Genomic DNA, 15,860 nt, shown 5'->3' with positions numbered 1-15,860 from the left:
GTTCTCTTGGAAATAAGTGCTAACATTTTAGTAGATAGTTACAGCGTTAGATCCAGTCCCTCCCTCCCTGTCTGCCATACAGCTGTTTCCAAGGCTAATTCTGTCTGCCCGAGAGCCGCAGGCGAGAGCAGAGAATGGCCTGTGCAGCATCCGCCTGAAAGGCCAGACGTCCTGGAAAGGACATAGCTGAAGTGCCTGCAGAGGCCTGGCAGCACGGGCTGGCGAGGGGAGGTGGAGACACGGTGCAGACAGTGAGCCAGCAATACAGGAAAGATTTTTATTTATTTATTTTTAAAGAACGACAACAAAAAAGTGTTCCCTTTAAATTAAAAATAGCCAGAACGTGCTGTTTGTCAAACTCCTGCTAACCTCTGGAATCATTCCAAGCTTCAAGTATCTGCTTGAAGCGGGCCCAGACACAGCAAGCTAGAAGATGGCGAGCTAAAAGCATATATATTTTTAATTACTGAAAACCAGAATCGCTTTCTCTCTGAAGATTAAGTACAAATTCCTCGTTAGTCTACTGGCATGGCAGCACAGTGCCTAATGCTCAGCCACTGGGGTCTGGAACAGGAACTTTAAACTCTTGCATTTTGCTTTCTACCGAAGAGCTCAGTGTAAACTTGGGAAAACAGCTCACAGGCTCCAAGCCTGCTACTAATAATTATGAGGCACTCTGAAGTATCTAACAGCTTTTACTGCATTTATTCTCAACACTGTTGGGAAGTGTGGATGTGCCATCTTCCTCACTGTCTGAATGCAGAGTGGATGCAGGCAGACACGGGAGGCGGTGGAACCACCGCGCTGTCTAGCCTGAGCCCTCTCCTGTTACACTCCCTGCATATTCCATACAGAGTGGAGGCTCCTTTATTCCCAAAATCTTCCTCTGAGAGAGAGCACGGATCACCACTGACTATATATGGAGTCACAATGATGCAAAAAACTCACCCCAAATCTGACTTACCAGCTTGTGGAAAAAGCCTATGGAAAACAAAAATCACGTCTAGGTGTTTGATTCACAGCAGGCACCACTGCCTGTCACTCACCTTCCTCTCACTTTACTCCCAGATAAGATTATTTTCTGTCAGAGTGGAACTGTGTGCCTACTGGATCTGAAATGTTTTTGAGATGCTATTACAAGAAGTGTTGTTAAATATTCTGGGGGCTTCTTAAATAAAATCAAAGGGATTTTGAATGGGAGCAGACACATACCACACAGGTTCTGCTTGCTGGACTGGGGATGTAGTGCGGAATGGAGAGGGATTGATAACTCTGTACATGTAGGTCCCTTGTTTACACAAAGCTGGAAATGGATTTGGGATTAGCTACCGCAATAGACTAGTCTTCTTCTAACAGCAGCGTGTATCCTGCACTGTGATTGCACCCTGAAGCATGATTCAGCCTCACATCTGCAACTCGTGCTGATAGTGAAAAGGTGAATAGATACCAACTGACACCTGAAGCAATCACACATTAGCAACTGTGAAGAAAAAAAACCACACATTTTCAGATTGCATTTTGAACTAAAAACACGTTTGGTAGTCTTTCTTCCTTCTAAAGACTTTTTTTTTTTCCAACAAGTAATTTTTTGGGGGGTGAATTTACAGAAGTTGTACAACTTTCTTGCAAAGAGCTGAGAGATGCACCTAAAGCTTCAGAAATGTAACATTCCAAAAGCCAGGTGTGGGCTGGGAATAATCATTCATGACAGTTGTGATTTTAAATAAATCCTTCCTTTTTCTGGCATAAAAATTGCTAAGCAGTGGTAAGGAAGTGGGAGGGTTCTGATTCACAAAAATGATGGCTTACTTTCTGTAATTTTCTTCTTGTCATTTGGAACAACGAGGTACATAATAACATCTGACACTTCTATAGAGCTTTCCAAGTGAGATTCTTGAATCATTTTGCAAATATGAAAGCCTCAGCTCATCCAGTAAGTACTTCTCTCCTTTCAGATAAGAGGACACAGTACTTTTAACCCACATATCAGAGGCCGGATTTTCCGAGGGGCTGCAATCTGAAAGGAGTATATTGCTAGATAAAAAGGTCTTGCTCTTGCCCTTTCACCAAACTTCAATCCTGCAAGAAAAGAGGTTCTAAAACTGGCCGCATTTTAGGAGCTTTCCTTGCTAGGAAATCTCATTGCGGAACTGACCAAGTTTGTCCATAGTGCTCTGTCTCTCTGCTACTGAGGGTTCAGAGGAGGGGGAAAAAAAAGTGCTTTGCTTTACACCAGCCAAAATGCAATGTCCACCTACCAGCGGTGCTTTATCTTGGACTTTTACAGATATTAGATGCCTCCTTTGTGCCTTCTTGCATTCAAAAACAGACAGAAGCACACTCAAACCAATTTATTATTCCAACACGATGCAAGCAAGAGTAGCTGAAAAATGCCTGTGCTGCTTTAAAAATGTAATGCCCTGCATATAGTTTTCCTTTTTCATACAAAGGGTTCAGGATATTAAACCTGTTTTTCCTACATGCAAATTTTCTTCTATTATTTGGAACACTGAAAATACAGAGCAGCTGTTCCACTTGCACTACCATGAGCTAGACAGAATTACTCACCATGTTCAACCACTTAGTTGTTATGAACAGCAGGAAAAGAGATACATCACAAATGTAAAATTCATTTTCAAATAATTAATCATTACAAAGAATGACCATGACTCAGCTTATTGCTCTGAATACTGCCTCTATGGGTGGTTATTTTGCTAAAGAAACGAAATAAGCTGCTGCAGCACAATAAGATTTCTCCCAGTAGTCTTATGAAACACGAAGTTGATGGCTGCAGAAAATTAGTTTGGCCCTCTAAATTGGTATCAAACCTACAGGACAGTATATCTAACTGCTTTGGCAATGCAGTTCTGCCAGCTAAGCTAAGCTAAAGCTCTATTTCCTCACTCTTTTCCTAGCGTGGTATCTCAATTTTTATATGCCATAATCCACATTTCCACCTTCCTCCCATCCCAAGGTTAACTACTGAGTACCAGTAGCCAGTTGTCCTTCACACACCAGCTAGGTCTTAGTTACGACAGTAAAGAGACTGACGGACACATCACACTGCTGCATAAAAAAGCATAAAAGAAAAAAAAAGAAATAAGGTTCAGTGCTGCTTACAGACAGAACTGTTCAGCTGGAGGAGCTGTGGAAGCGGACAGTCAGTAACACCCCTACCAGCTGGGCATTTTACATCTCTGAAATGCTTCCAAATCTAGGTGAGCTGAGCACAGAGTTGCCGTCTGTGTATGTATGACATGTAACCTTCAGTCATGTACTGACTGTGCCCAAACCCACCCCAAAGCTGAGCAGTCCTGGGCTTAGTTAGTAAGGGAGTGGGTGATCATCTAAGCGTTTGGGTGTTGCAACCATAAACCTGACACCTGTTGCTGACCATGGGATGAATGTCAGATGACTGAAACCAAATGGTGGGGTGTTTTTTGAATAAGTCTGTTCTAGCTCATGAGCTGATGACAAGGGCTAAGTAAATAAACATAACAAAACAAAAATATATACAGGCTTAATGCACCCTCCATGTATCAGCGTAGAAAAAGTGTTTTGTTTTTGTTTTTTATTTTAGCCAGTAAATTTCAGTTAGAGCAGAAAGAAACAAAGGACATTCCTTTTGTCTTAAGTCTTTAAAAGAGTCTATAAAAGGCTCCAACAGAAACAATTCTGGCAGTTTAAAATAAAGAAGTTTAAAGGGTAACCCTAAATAGTCTTCACTAATACCAGTTGAAACATCTGTGAAGAAAGCCCTGTTCTAGTCATATACTTCCCTGATATTAAAGAAGTCAAGCTGTTTACTCTCCCAATAAACTTCTAAAGACCATTAAATCTCTATGGACTTCTTAGCTTTCAAAGATTCATCTTTTCACTGAAAAGTGGTGAGTCAAGGAAACACTAAAATTGCTTCTAGCTACCAGAAGAAATCAAAACGGGAATTTAAATTACAAATAAAATGCAAAACTCAAGTGAAAAAGGTACAAATCACTGAAACCCAATGCTTTACTCCAAAACTTTCCTGACACAAGTTATTGTGATCGCATTAATGGACCAAAAGTCCATTACACAAATTAATGGACCAAAAGTTTTGCATTTTGGGAGCCTGGGAGAGCATCACTGCGTTTGCCATGTTCCTACACTGCTACCTAGCCACACTTTCCTCCAGCTGCACTACGGAGAGAATGAGAAGCCAGAAGGGCTTTGGTGGCTTGAAATACACGTGAAATGTCTGCCTTTTACAGAACTCTGAGAATAGCTACAGAGTAAAGCACATTCTTAAACTTATGGGAAACCTACCTGATCTCGTTGATCAGAGGTGCCACAAAGCTAAATGAAAGGTAAAACCACATCACACAACTGGAGATGTTACAATTAGATCCCAGCACCAAATATTGGCTAAATGATGCAAACACAATCTCTGTGAAGTTATGATGGCTGGTAGATGCCTCACAGCCAAGTGTGCAGGATCTGTCAGGTAATCAGGAGCACAGACTACCTCCACTCTGTCTAAACTTCATTTAAGTATTAAACACACAGGCATGGGAGTTCAGGAGAAGTCCAGTAGTTTACCAAACTGTCATTTGCAATATTTTCTTGGGATACTATTATTAGCATATTAGATAAGTGATTATTTTAAACTCAGCTATGTTCAAAACATTAAAACCATTTGGCGACCAGAATCTCTGAAAATCTGCAAGTGCCATACTTATCTGAGTGCAAACTGACCATTTTATTGGAACTTTAACAACCCTCACAGTTGCTTGCAAGATTCCTTGTCTACAATATATTCATATTTAATTAAGAATGACAAGGAGGAAAACAAGATGGAAAAGACTAGATGTCATTATGCTCTTTTTTTTTTAAATAAAAGAATATACATACAAGCTTTTTCTCCAACGGTCTTATCTGCATTTTACTTCCTACTTCGTCTGTCAGTAGAGTCTTGACCTTCAATATAGCTGCACTGCCAGTCTTCTGCCAACTGCTAATTGTGCTGTCTTACACTACTTTTACCATTTGCATTTACAGAGACAAGAATGACACCAGCAAGTTCATTTTCATTTCATAGCAAGATCTGAACTCCACCCTACAAAAGCCTGAAAGTTGTCTGAGTCAACCCATTAAGTTTCTCCAGTCTCCTGACACCTCTTTCTCATTTTAAAAGACGTTCCTTATTATGTCTTTTGGGATTTGAACCAAAACTTTCCTTCTAACAAAATAAAATCATATTTCTTTTAACAGTCCACACATATACAGTAACAAGTCTTGTTAGCAGGCTTTTGCCATCAAAATCAGAACATTTAACCAGTCTGTCTTAGAGTATGCAACTGCTGAGGAACATGCAGAAGAAAAGGTGTTGGGCAACTCACACTAACATTATTTACAAAGTAAATAGTGCTAAAGTATTTAACAATTACAAAGGCATCTTTTTTGGATGATCTGTGAGCACACAGAGAATACAGTGCTTGTGTATACAAGTGACGCATGTATGAACTGGAATAAAAATGCACAGAACTCCACAAGACCAGACAAGGAGCTGTGGAGGCTGGTGACACCTACAAGTGGGTAGATAAAAGGTACAAGTGGATAATGAGCAAATTTGCAGCACCAACTAGGAATATTACATGACATATCAAATGTGGTAGGAAATGCTCTGAGAATCCTTCAGCTGCTATGTCTCCTGACCATTTCTGATATGACTGTTTTGCATATCTCCAACACTTAGGGATAAAGAACAGGCAGAAGAATTTAGTAACAGCAATACCTAAACATTAGAAAAAGAAGATTGGGCTTTACAAGACAACTAGCTGGGAGAACAGATGGTATCTGGCCATTCCCCAATTCAGAGGCAGGTCTCAAGTATTTCATTAACACTGAATTTGAAAGTAACTTTGCATGAATGTGTTTCTTCCTTTGTTCTTTGCCCTGGAAGGCCAGCTGTAAAATCATTTTAATTTTCCTTTATTTATGTTCTGGAAGAAAAAGGAAGCAAAGACCCAACAAGAATTCTACATGGAAGAGTGCCCAAGTTTTACAATTAGAATATATGGAATGAAATTTTAAGCACAGTAAAAATGGTCATAAAAAATATAACTATAAAACCTGTACTTTAAAGCAGAAATACTCATGAAGTACCACAGATCATCATTTAGAAAATTTTAATCTACAAGGTATCTGGAAACAAATTTAACAACATCGCACATGAAGTGAAAACAGTTTACATAATGAAAACTCAATCTTACCTGTTCCTGTTCCAGTCGGATCACCTCCTTGGATCTGCAGAATTAAAATAAAATCAATAGGTTACACACATATCTGTATGAAAGACATTAAATGCAAGCCATAAAAGCCAATTCTACTCGTTTTTCTTCCTTCTATACTATGTGATGTTGATAAGTTAGCAACAAGGAAACCATTACTACCTATTTGGAGTTTCTTTTATCAGCTGGCTGTCATCTCCTACATTACTTATCCAAGAGCAAAATGACAGTTTTGTAAAAATAATAGGTCTGTAGGGGCTAAATAAGAAAACAAACAGACTCAAACGGGTTAACCAGATCAGCCTTTCTATTATGCGTTAGGGTGAAACCCGCTTTTTAATTGATGATGCATTGCCTTTGGAACAGAAAAGGCTTTACATTTCGCTACCAACCCTCCACATGATGTGAAGGCAAAATGAAGGGATGTAAAATATTCTCTGTATTTGAATCCACGTTTCACAGTATCCTCCTCACTGTCTGCAGTGGGAAAAATTGCCATCTGAAACCAGTCTTTTAGCAACAAAATTAATCACTTCATATATATGCGGGGTCTACAGAAATAATATTCCATAGCCCAACGACAGTAGAGGGAGCGTGACATGACTAGCTACACAGTAATAGCACACAAGCACAATTTTAATGGTGAGGTAAACTACGAACTGAGATATATAGTGCTGCCGGAAGAAAAAAGCTTTTTTTTTTTTTTTTTTTTTTAAGGATGGCAGGATGAAATCTAACATTCAGTGATGTCCTCTGGAAGACGTGCACTGCCTTCAGGATCAGGTTGCTAATTCTTTTGAAAGGAACTTACAGTACAGCTACAATATCCTAAGCTGCCTGGACTGTACCTATGTAAATTAAAGGTCATATTTCTAGGCCTTCCGATGGATTGCAGTAGCAACAAGATGTCTCAAGGACTCGTAACATCTGGCAATTCTTGATATTAAACTAAAAATGCATTAGAAAATCTATTAACTAGGCATGGTGAGTAGCCAAATCTAAGTTTCAGTCCTGAGAATTAAACCTTGGAATTCAAAACACTTTTTCAGACTATCATGTTATTAGATACATCTCTCCCAGAAAGATGTAAAGAAAGTAAACCATTGCTGAAGGATTATATCTTGGTATCTTTATAAAAGCTTGATGTATGCTCAAGCATACAGTAGTATGTAAATACTTGCATACTCAAAGTTATGCATATGATTAAAATGACCATCCAGTTTGAATCCAAACTGTTCATCATTGTAAGATGGAGCTTCACTTATATGAGAACATCTCTTGCTTCTTTCTACCAGCTGTGCTCAATAGCATACGAAGGCCAATGGTTTACCACTATATATGGAGCTCTCTAATACAAGTTGAAAGCTTAGGTCTTTGACTACTAAAGTTGGCTTTCTGTTTCAATAAGTGCTCTTTAACTCCTTCACATCCTGGAGCACTGTCAGGAAAAGATGATGGGACAGTATCTAAGCACCACAACTTGAAACAAAAATTCAGCTGCTTTCTGACGTTTCATCTGAATATGCTTTCAACGGGCCACACAATTACATATGCAAATTAGCATCTCCCCCTCCCACCCCCCCATTCTGTTCATTAACCACCCACCCACAGCTTGGGGAGGCTGATTGCCTCCTTGCCAAGGCAATGACTCCCAAAGGCTTTGTCTGCAATGCCAGTGAAAACACTACTAAATGCAGTGATACTCTGTGACAGTATTAGTCAGAGACAGCAGTTAGTAAGACCAGTAAAGTACAAATTTAGTAAGTTAGGACAATCCTAGTTCTGAAGGTCTATTTTAACATACTTCTATTGCAAGTTGTCATGCACGGAAGAAGCTAAATAAGTATTTTGAGGACATCATGTACGTGCATTACATGGGATTTGCTCAATACTCACTACAAAATTACGAATTGATCTGTGAAAAATTGTTCCATCATAATAGTTCTTCTTGCACAGTTTGATAAAGTTTTCACACGTTCGGGGTGTCTGAAAGACAAACACAAGTTTTAATTAAGCAGTACCTTTAGACAATCAAATTGGTCATTACACCGTCTACAAGAGTTACTTTTCTACCATGAAGACCACTTGAAGAAACTTCAACCATGAAGTTACCTCTTCAACTCTTGAAGAGGAATGAACCTCTGTTTACAGAAAAAAAACACACAATATATGCTCTTTTAAAGTGTACTGGAGAGACACATGCTATGATAAATGAATTAAACTTGGACCTTCCAATTAACATGAAGAAGTGTTGAACATGAACTCAGACAATGTGGACTCCTGGTAGATATAATAATAGTGAAAGTAGGCAAGCTCAGGCTTTCAGGTAACTTAGTTTCAAAAGTGTATCATAATTTTGTTGCAAATGGGCACCAAAAAAAGTTCATTTCCTAGAGTAAGAAAGAACCTGACTTCTCTGCTTTACTATGTCAAAGTGAGCATATTGAAGCTAACTTGAAGAGAAGCATTTGATCCTCTTCACCACTTGGAACTGAAAACGGGACGGACTTCACAAGTCACTTTTTTGACAACTGGCCCAGTCACAGGAAAATAAATAATAATTTAAAAAAAGACAACCTTTTTTTCAAAAATCTGAAAAAAAAAAGATGTTGAATACATTGCCACTTCTAATTTGCTTTTACAGTGTAAACTAAAACTATTTATTTGAATTTATGAGGTAGGATATTCAAACGGTACCTTTTCAAAACCTTTACTGTCTACCTAGTTGTCTTCCCATAGCAATTCTACAGATACTCATCTCTACAATATTAACATACCTTCATACGTACAAACAACATGTACAAAATATATGCACAGAAACAAAGTTTTCTGTACTTGGACATGTTTTCCAGCTCCACTATGGAGTATGTGCATAAATCTGTTCCAGCTTTACCAAAAAATCTCCAAACAACTAACTAATCTGAGTTGTTACAAACTGAAAATGCACTTCTTGTTATATGCACTTGCAAGCAAAGCCCCAGCATGAGTCATGACGTCTGTAAACAAATACATACAAGACTCTAAGCGTTTTTCTGAAAGAGACTGATTCATTTTGAATTGATAAGAGACTATTCTTGGTTATACCACTAGAACGGGAGCTGCAGAAAGAGAGAGTGAGACTGAGACTTGCAATTTGAAGTGGCTTAAAAACAACCAACCAAAACAATAAAGCCCACGGATATATTTTTAAAAATAAGGCAAGCCCAATTACAATAACTTAAGAGTGAAATAATATCTTTTTTTAAAAAAACAAAAACAAAAAAACCAGATCCATGCAATTATTCATACTGAACCATCCAGAAGTTCAATTTTCTGTAGTAATTTCTCATCTGAAACATTCTCACCACTGTTTAACACCGAAATGTCCCTTAATTATCCAAACAAACTTTACCCTCCTACATGGCATTTGAAATTCTTTTATAATGATTCCTTCCTAATTACTCTACAAAGATATAGATGACAGTTGTCAGCTACCATAACTGGGAAAATAAAGTTCTAATGCAATCTTACACCAACTATAATCTCAGATTTCCTATATACTTCATTTCTCAGTTATAACGGTAATGGTTTACGATAGAATGACACTAAGACATGTATTTTGGTAGCATCTGGAGGCAACTTGTAAGTAGATATATTCCATAAAAACTGTTTCAAGCAATAGGAGAATTTCCTATTGTTTCAATGTTTATATTGCAAATTTGGAAACTTTTATTTGAACTGGACACATATCCATGAAAATAATCTTTGTACATAACCTTTCAAGTAAAATTAAATCCCTGAAGAATCATTTGTCAGTGTGTTTCCCTTATAAGACCATATTGTAACAACCTTGATCCTACAGTAGTGCTATTAGTTAGCACTCATGAAAAATGTCAGTAAGGATAAAAATAAGATTAAAAATTTTCTTTATGAATCAGAAATGGAATCAGCAGCTTTTAGCCTAAGGCACTTTATCTCTTGAGAGCCAAACAGTCTTTGCAGAGAGAGACATAGTTAATAAGTTCTCTGGGGGGAATACAGCAACCTGTAATTAATTTTTTAAGAAAAATGAAATCAGGCAAAAGACCAAGTCCCTTAGGGATATATACCAAACTGTTTTAAACTTGCATAAAGTTGATAACCCAATACAGTTTTCCTATTTATTTTCAATACATGATTTGTAAAATATACATCAAAAAAATTGGTCTTAGTAATATGTTTTTCCATGCAGGACCTGTGCTGACCCTTCTTTCTAAATTGTTTTCTAGTTATTATATCTTTTCCCAGAAACAGGCTTTTCAAGTGCAACTGCAGAAATATTTTGTGTACATGCAATAATCATTTCACTGCAAGGTTTTCTTTAAATAATTGCCACCAAATTGGTTCCCATGGTCACCTCATGCATCATACAGATACATTTGGCAGGTAAACAGCTCCTTAGCAACATTACCATTACCTTTTGTGGTGCTTTTTAGTAGAGACAAACATAAAAAGGTTTGCATTCAATCGGTAATAAACCCCCGTTTCAGTCATGCAGTTGATCTAGAATATCTGGCTCAGATTATCTGATTTATTCAAAGCAGTTAATGTTCTTGCCAAATCTCACACTGCCAAGCACATTTCAAGGACTGTTTTAAGCAGCATCCTGTCCAAAGCAGAAGGGCTTGAGGTTTCTGGGGAAGGTGTAGAACGAAGTTGGGTTCTGCACTGACCATGTAAACACAACCGTCTTTGAAGTCTTTGTTCCAACTACAAAGGCCGATGAGAAATATATGTAAACAAACCTGACTTTGTTACGCGAGTGTAAGATATTGCAGAAGATGTCAGACTCACAGTCTTGGAATGCAAACCTGTCTACTTTTTCAGAAACTTCCTCCACACCACTTGCCTCACACCATTTCTGAAGAAGGAAGAGACGGTCAAGACACCTAGAAACGTGGTAAGTGCAGCAGACAACGCCACTTTTTTGTTGGCTCATTACTGACAATAGACTCCAGGCTCTCCTTTTACTTCTGGCTGTTCTTGTTTCAAATCAACAGCAACAGTTAGTTTCTCCCTCTATTCTTTTTACATTAATCAGGAAATTACATATATTATTTTATTATCCTACGACTTGGACATATATGTAAGACAGTCAGGGCAAAAATGCCACCTTATTTTGTAATCTTGTTGATTCAAAAGCCAGTAACAGAAAGAAAGGTTAGGCTGTAAATCTACTGCAATGGTTTCTCGGAAGACTGCAGTGATAGTCCCAAGAAGGCAAACAGAAAAATTGTGGAAAGCTGAAGAACATGGCAGGACAACCCTGAGAAATCCTCCTTTTCTTTGGTCAAGATAGGACGACAAAAGTAAACATGCCTCTGCATGATGTCCTTCAACTGAAAGACAACTCTACTCTCTCCAAGTGACAAACATTAAGAAAAAAAAAATATTTTTTATTCCGTTCCCACTTCACTCCCCATATATTTTGAAGATGCCATATAACTGTACTTCAATTGTTGAAAACTCATGCCCAAGACAAGCACTAAAATTTTAATAAACCCTTAGAGACAGGAATGCAGAAGAATGCTTATCCACAGGAGGACCCAAATGCTGTGCCTGGCTCACAGACGGGTATATAATGGGGGTAACAACCCAGTGGTTTTCTAATAATGTTTACATCTCCCTTTAACTAACACACTTAGGGGGTAACTTGACATGGAAACATCAGCACTCTACCAGTCACTAAACCTAGACAAATTTCAGAATGAAAAAGATAGCTACTCAGGGTGACCAGACAAACACAACAGTGACAAAGAGACAGATTGTGAAATCATGGAAAAGGGGAAAATACTGAAAAAAGGTATATAAAATTTAAAAAGAAACTCTTCCTTTGCTATAAAGCACTAGAAAAAACTATCTTGCTCTTGAGTATTAACCAAGCCAATATTAGTTTCCTTTGTGCCAGCAAGGATTGTTGCAAACCAGGCAAAATTCACCTCTCCTGCTGCATCTCTAGACCAGAGGGGTAAGACTAACCAAGCCAGGTCACTATTTGATTCTCACTTTGCATCCCTCCTTTCTCATCTGTTGAAATGGGTCATTACAGTTGTAAAAGTTGGCTTAACTCAGAATTTGTATTGGACAGATGAAGAGCCAACCAGAAGTAGACTAAAAACCTGCGGCACCCCTGTTGCCAAGGTACAGGAGATGGGAAAAAAGAGGAGCTTCTGAGTTGTTGCTATGACTGCAAGGAAGAAGGCTTTACCATGTGAAGAGCTAATCATTTCAAAATGCTTCATCCCTTGAGGATCTGCATGAACCTTAAAGAGAAATTTCACACTAAGCATTCAGAAGCTGTCATTTGCACATCTGTATAATTTCCTTGTGCTAATTCCACTTCCCTTTTATTTCTTTTTGTCTCTCTAAATTGGATGAACTGTTGTAGTTGCACTAAAACACAGAGCCTTGTCCATTAACCCTACGCTTCAAAGCAGAAATAATCTGCGATAATGAAAAGCTGATTCCTCATGAATTGAAATTGCATTCTACAGCCTTCATCTTATCACACAAATGCCAGAATCCTGCTATTAAGAGGCATGAACTACTGATGGAAATTTCTAAGGCTTCAAACTAAGCTTACTTTATTTTTTCCTTACATAGATCTCCTTTGGCAGATTTTCTATTCCTTTAGTCCATTTACATACATGCTTTTTTAACCTTTTTTTTTTTAAAAAAAAAAAAGCCTCTAGAGCATTTTCACTCTTCATTCTAGCTCTTCTAGAATGAACGTTTCTAATGCATGAGCCATAAAGAGTTGATATGGTAAGGCTTAAACTTAGTTCTCCCCATCTCCCCACCCCTTTCAATCTGCAATCCCCACAGCCTATCAGTCCCTGAGTAACAAACTCACCCTAATAAAAGCTTGACTTTATTTAGGGCTTAGTCAGAGACAGTGTTACAAACGTAATAAAGCAGCAGTTTCAGGAATCACCATCTATCAGGTGCAAGCATCTGCTTCCTCCACTAAGTCATGGAAAAAAATTGGACATACAAATGGTTTTAGTGCATTTCAAAACAAAACACTGTACTAGAAGACAGATTAGGCTACCTACCTTATTTCACTTTCAAATGGACTATGAGCACACTCACTTTGTTTCAGAGCAAGAGGGACAGGAAAATCCCAAACTCCACAGAGCCCACTGCAAAAGCTTGGGGAGAATTCCAGTGTGGGAACTCAAACATTTCTCCTGCAGGAGGATTCATGATTGCAGACCCTGATATCACCCCCTGCCAGTTCTACTTTCCTTTAAAACAGTTCCCCAGCACATGTGAGGGATTGATCTGGTGACAGGTTATGGTGACAAACAACAGCTGCATGCTGTGGTTCAAATCAAAGAAGATGCAGTTCATGTACTAGAGACCAGTCTTCTCAATCTGATCATACACTGAGCAAACATTCAGATCAATTTGTGACCAGAAGAGCACAGATCCAATGAGATAGGAAAGATGAAAGCATCAGGGCACTGGGGGGTAAAGCACTTGGCTAGACTCGTTAAAAAAACACTTGGCTAGACTCGTACTGAAATTAAAACAAGAATCAGAACAAGCAAACTATGCCTCAGGTAAAAGATTGTTGACTTCATAGCAATCATTTGCCTATTTTGCTACCTCAAAGTTTTCTAAGAACAAACAGCAGAATTCTTGCATTCTCATTATACAGAAACCTACTATAATTTAATTAGCTATTTAGCAATCTAACAGATTGCTAAATTTCACTTTTCAGAAGCACTTTTCAGTTCTGACATTAATGATACTACTGAAAACTTTTCCAAAGTCTAAGTAAGATGTTTAGCTTAGACAAGACGCCAATAAAAAAAATGACATACTCCATTTCCCCCCCACACTTTTTTGCAAGTAGGGACAATCAATCAGTTTAGCTGAGAACAATTCAAGTTAAACAGGGCATCTAATTCACTCATCTAATTTGTCAATGTTACCTGCTAGCTCTCCAGAGGCAGAGCCGTCATTCCTAGCTACAGTTATTACTTTTCCTAACTTATTTATTGTAGTAGTAGAAAAGAAAACAATCCTCTCCCCCTCAAATTTGTAAGTCACAGGAGGGCTGAGGAGCTTGTCAGACAGTGCAGTGCAAGGCTGGGCGCCAGCAAGAACGACAGCATCACTAGGTACAGCTTAAATGAGGACCCAACTTTAATTGCTTGAGTAACCTCCAACAGCTGTAAAGTTTGGAGCATCGCAGGTCCCACAGCGGCTCCCTGGCATTTCTTCAGTCTGCAACTGGCACATAAATTCTGCATTTTAAGAAGATGCACCTCATAACCACTTCCACACTAGACAGCAAAGCTCTGGTAGCTGTCAGCCTCCCAAGGTCACCCTGCTCTCATCAGAAGAGCCAAGGTACAAACAAGAAACATGTCACAGGAAGATGAAGAGCAGCAGCTGTGTAACTCCAAACCGCCTACCTCATCCTCAGGTTTGGGACCACTAAGTGGCAGACGCAGCTGGTATGGGATTCCTGCATCGTCAAATGTCACAAAGCAAAAGAGAATCCAATAACGATCAATTCCCTCTACCAGATCCAGCTTGCCAGGGATGCTGAGGAGGTAGAAAGGTCCAAATGTGCAAAACATATTCCCAGTTACCCAAAGGCAGAACCTGCCAGGAAACCATGCAAAGAAAGCCAAGGGCAGCAAGCCTCATGGTGCACAGGCAGGTACACAGGGAGTTGGCTGAACACCTTCCTCATTTCCCCGTTGAATGGCCCATTCTGGCAATGGGGGCTCCTATTGCCCCTGCAAAACAGAGCTGAGGACAAGGGCAAGATGGTAGCATCCAGGTAAAGCATTTCCTGTCCATATCTCACAAGAAAATGTTTCTCCTATTTCAAACATAGGTATCATGTCCCTGAAGTTAAGAATAATTTAAATATTAGTTTCTAGTCTCTTAAGAACAACCAAGAAACAACCTGCTAATCAATATGGCTGAACAGGGCCATTCTACTCCCATCCACAAAGAGCAAGAGATCTGTTTGCCACTGTAGCACTTTGAGGTGAAAACACACCAGGAAATAAAAATATCCTCTCTAACAAACATTTTTATCTGACTGTTCTCCTACTGGAAGAGGACAGTTTTGTTTGTTTTTAGCTTCTGTTGACAAGAACTTTCAAAGCTGAAACTTGCAGCTCTTTCTACAATGACATATTTTGTTGAAAAAATGTGAAATAAGCTATTTATAACCATGCCAAAACCACCATACTTCACGCCTACGACCATAGTACTGAGGGAACATGACACTGGTAAAACATCAGCCAGATATTTGCCAAAGACAGCTGGCAGAAATTGAGTTAGAATGGACAGTTAAATTGGAAGGAAAATGAGAGATTCAGGAAGACTGGGGGACCTCGTCATGCAAGAAGGTCAAAGGATTTTTTTAAGGAACTCACTTCTTTCCCACTGGAAATGGAAAAGAAGTCTACAGGCTTCTGATCTTTGGATCAGTCCCTCACACAAAAGGACAGATGATTTCAAAGAACAAGGGCTAGATTACACATTTATAGATCAGAGGCATATTTAATAGGTCAGAGGGCCTCAAAAGATTAAAACATCACTGTC

General features: G+C 38.8%; 1 protein-coding gene across 1 annotated transcript in view; it reads right to left on the bottom strand.

Moving 5' to 3' along the window:
- Positions 1-15,860, bottom strand: part of PPIL2 (peptidylprolyl isomerase like 2) — a 72,165-nt gene that overhangs the window by 18,559 nt on the left and 37,746 nt on the right. Inside the window, exons 13-14 of the mRNA XM_048063659.2 lie at positions 8,163-8,252; positions 6,249-6,282 (exon numbers count right to left, since the gene is read on the bottom strand). Of these exons, the coding sequence (XP_047919616.1) occupies positions 6,249-6,282; positions 8,163-8,252 (124 nt within the window). The remainder of the gene's footprint in view (positions 1-6,248; positions 6,283-8,162; positions 8,253-15,860) is intronic.

This window comes from Anser cygnoides, chromosome 17 (assembly GCF_040182565.1).
Source record: "Anser cygnoides isolate HZ-2024a breed goose chromosome 17, Taihu_goose_T2T_genome, whole genome shotgun sequence".
Lineage (NCBI taxonomy): Eukaryota > Metazoa > Chordata > Aves > Anseriformes > Anatidae > Anser > Anser cygnoides.
The sequence above is the reverse complement of the archived record's forward strand: the minus strand, read 5'-3'. Positions and strand labels throughout refer to the sequence as shown.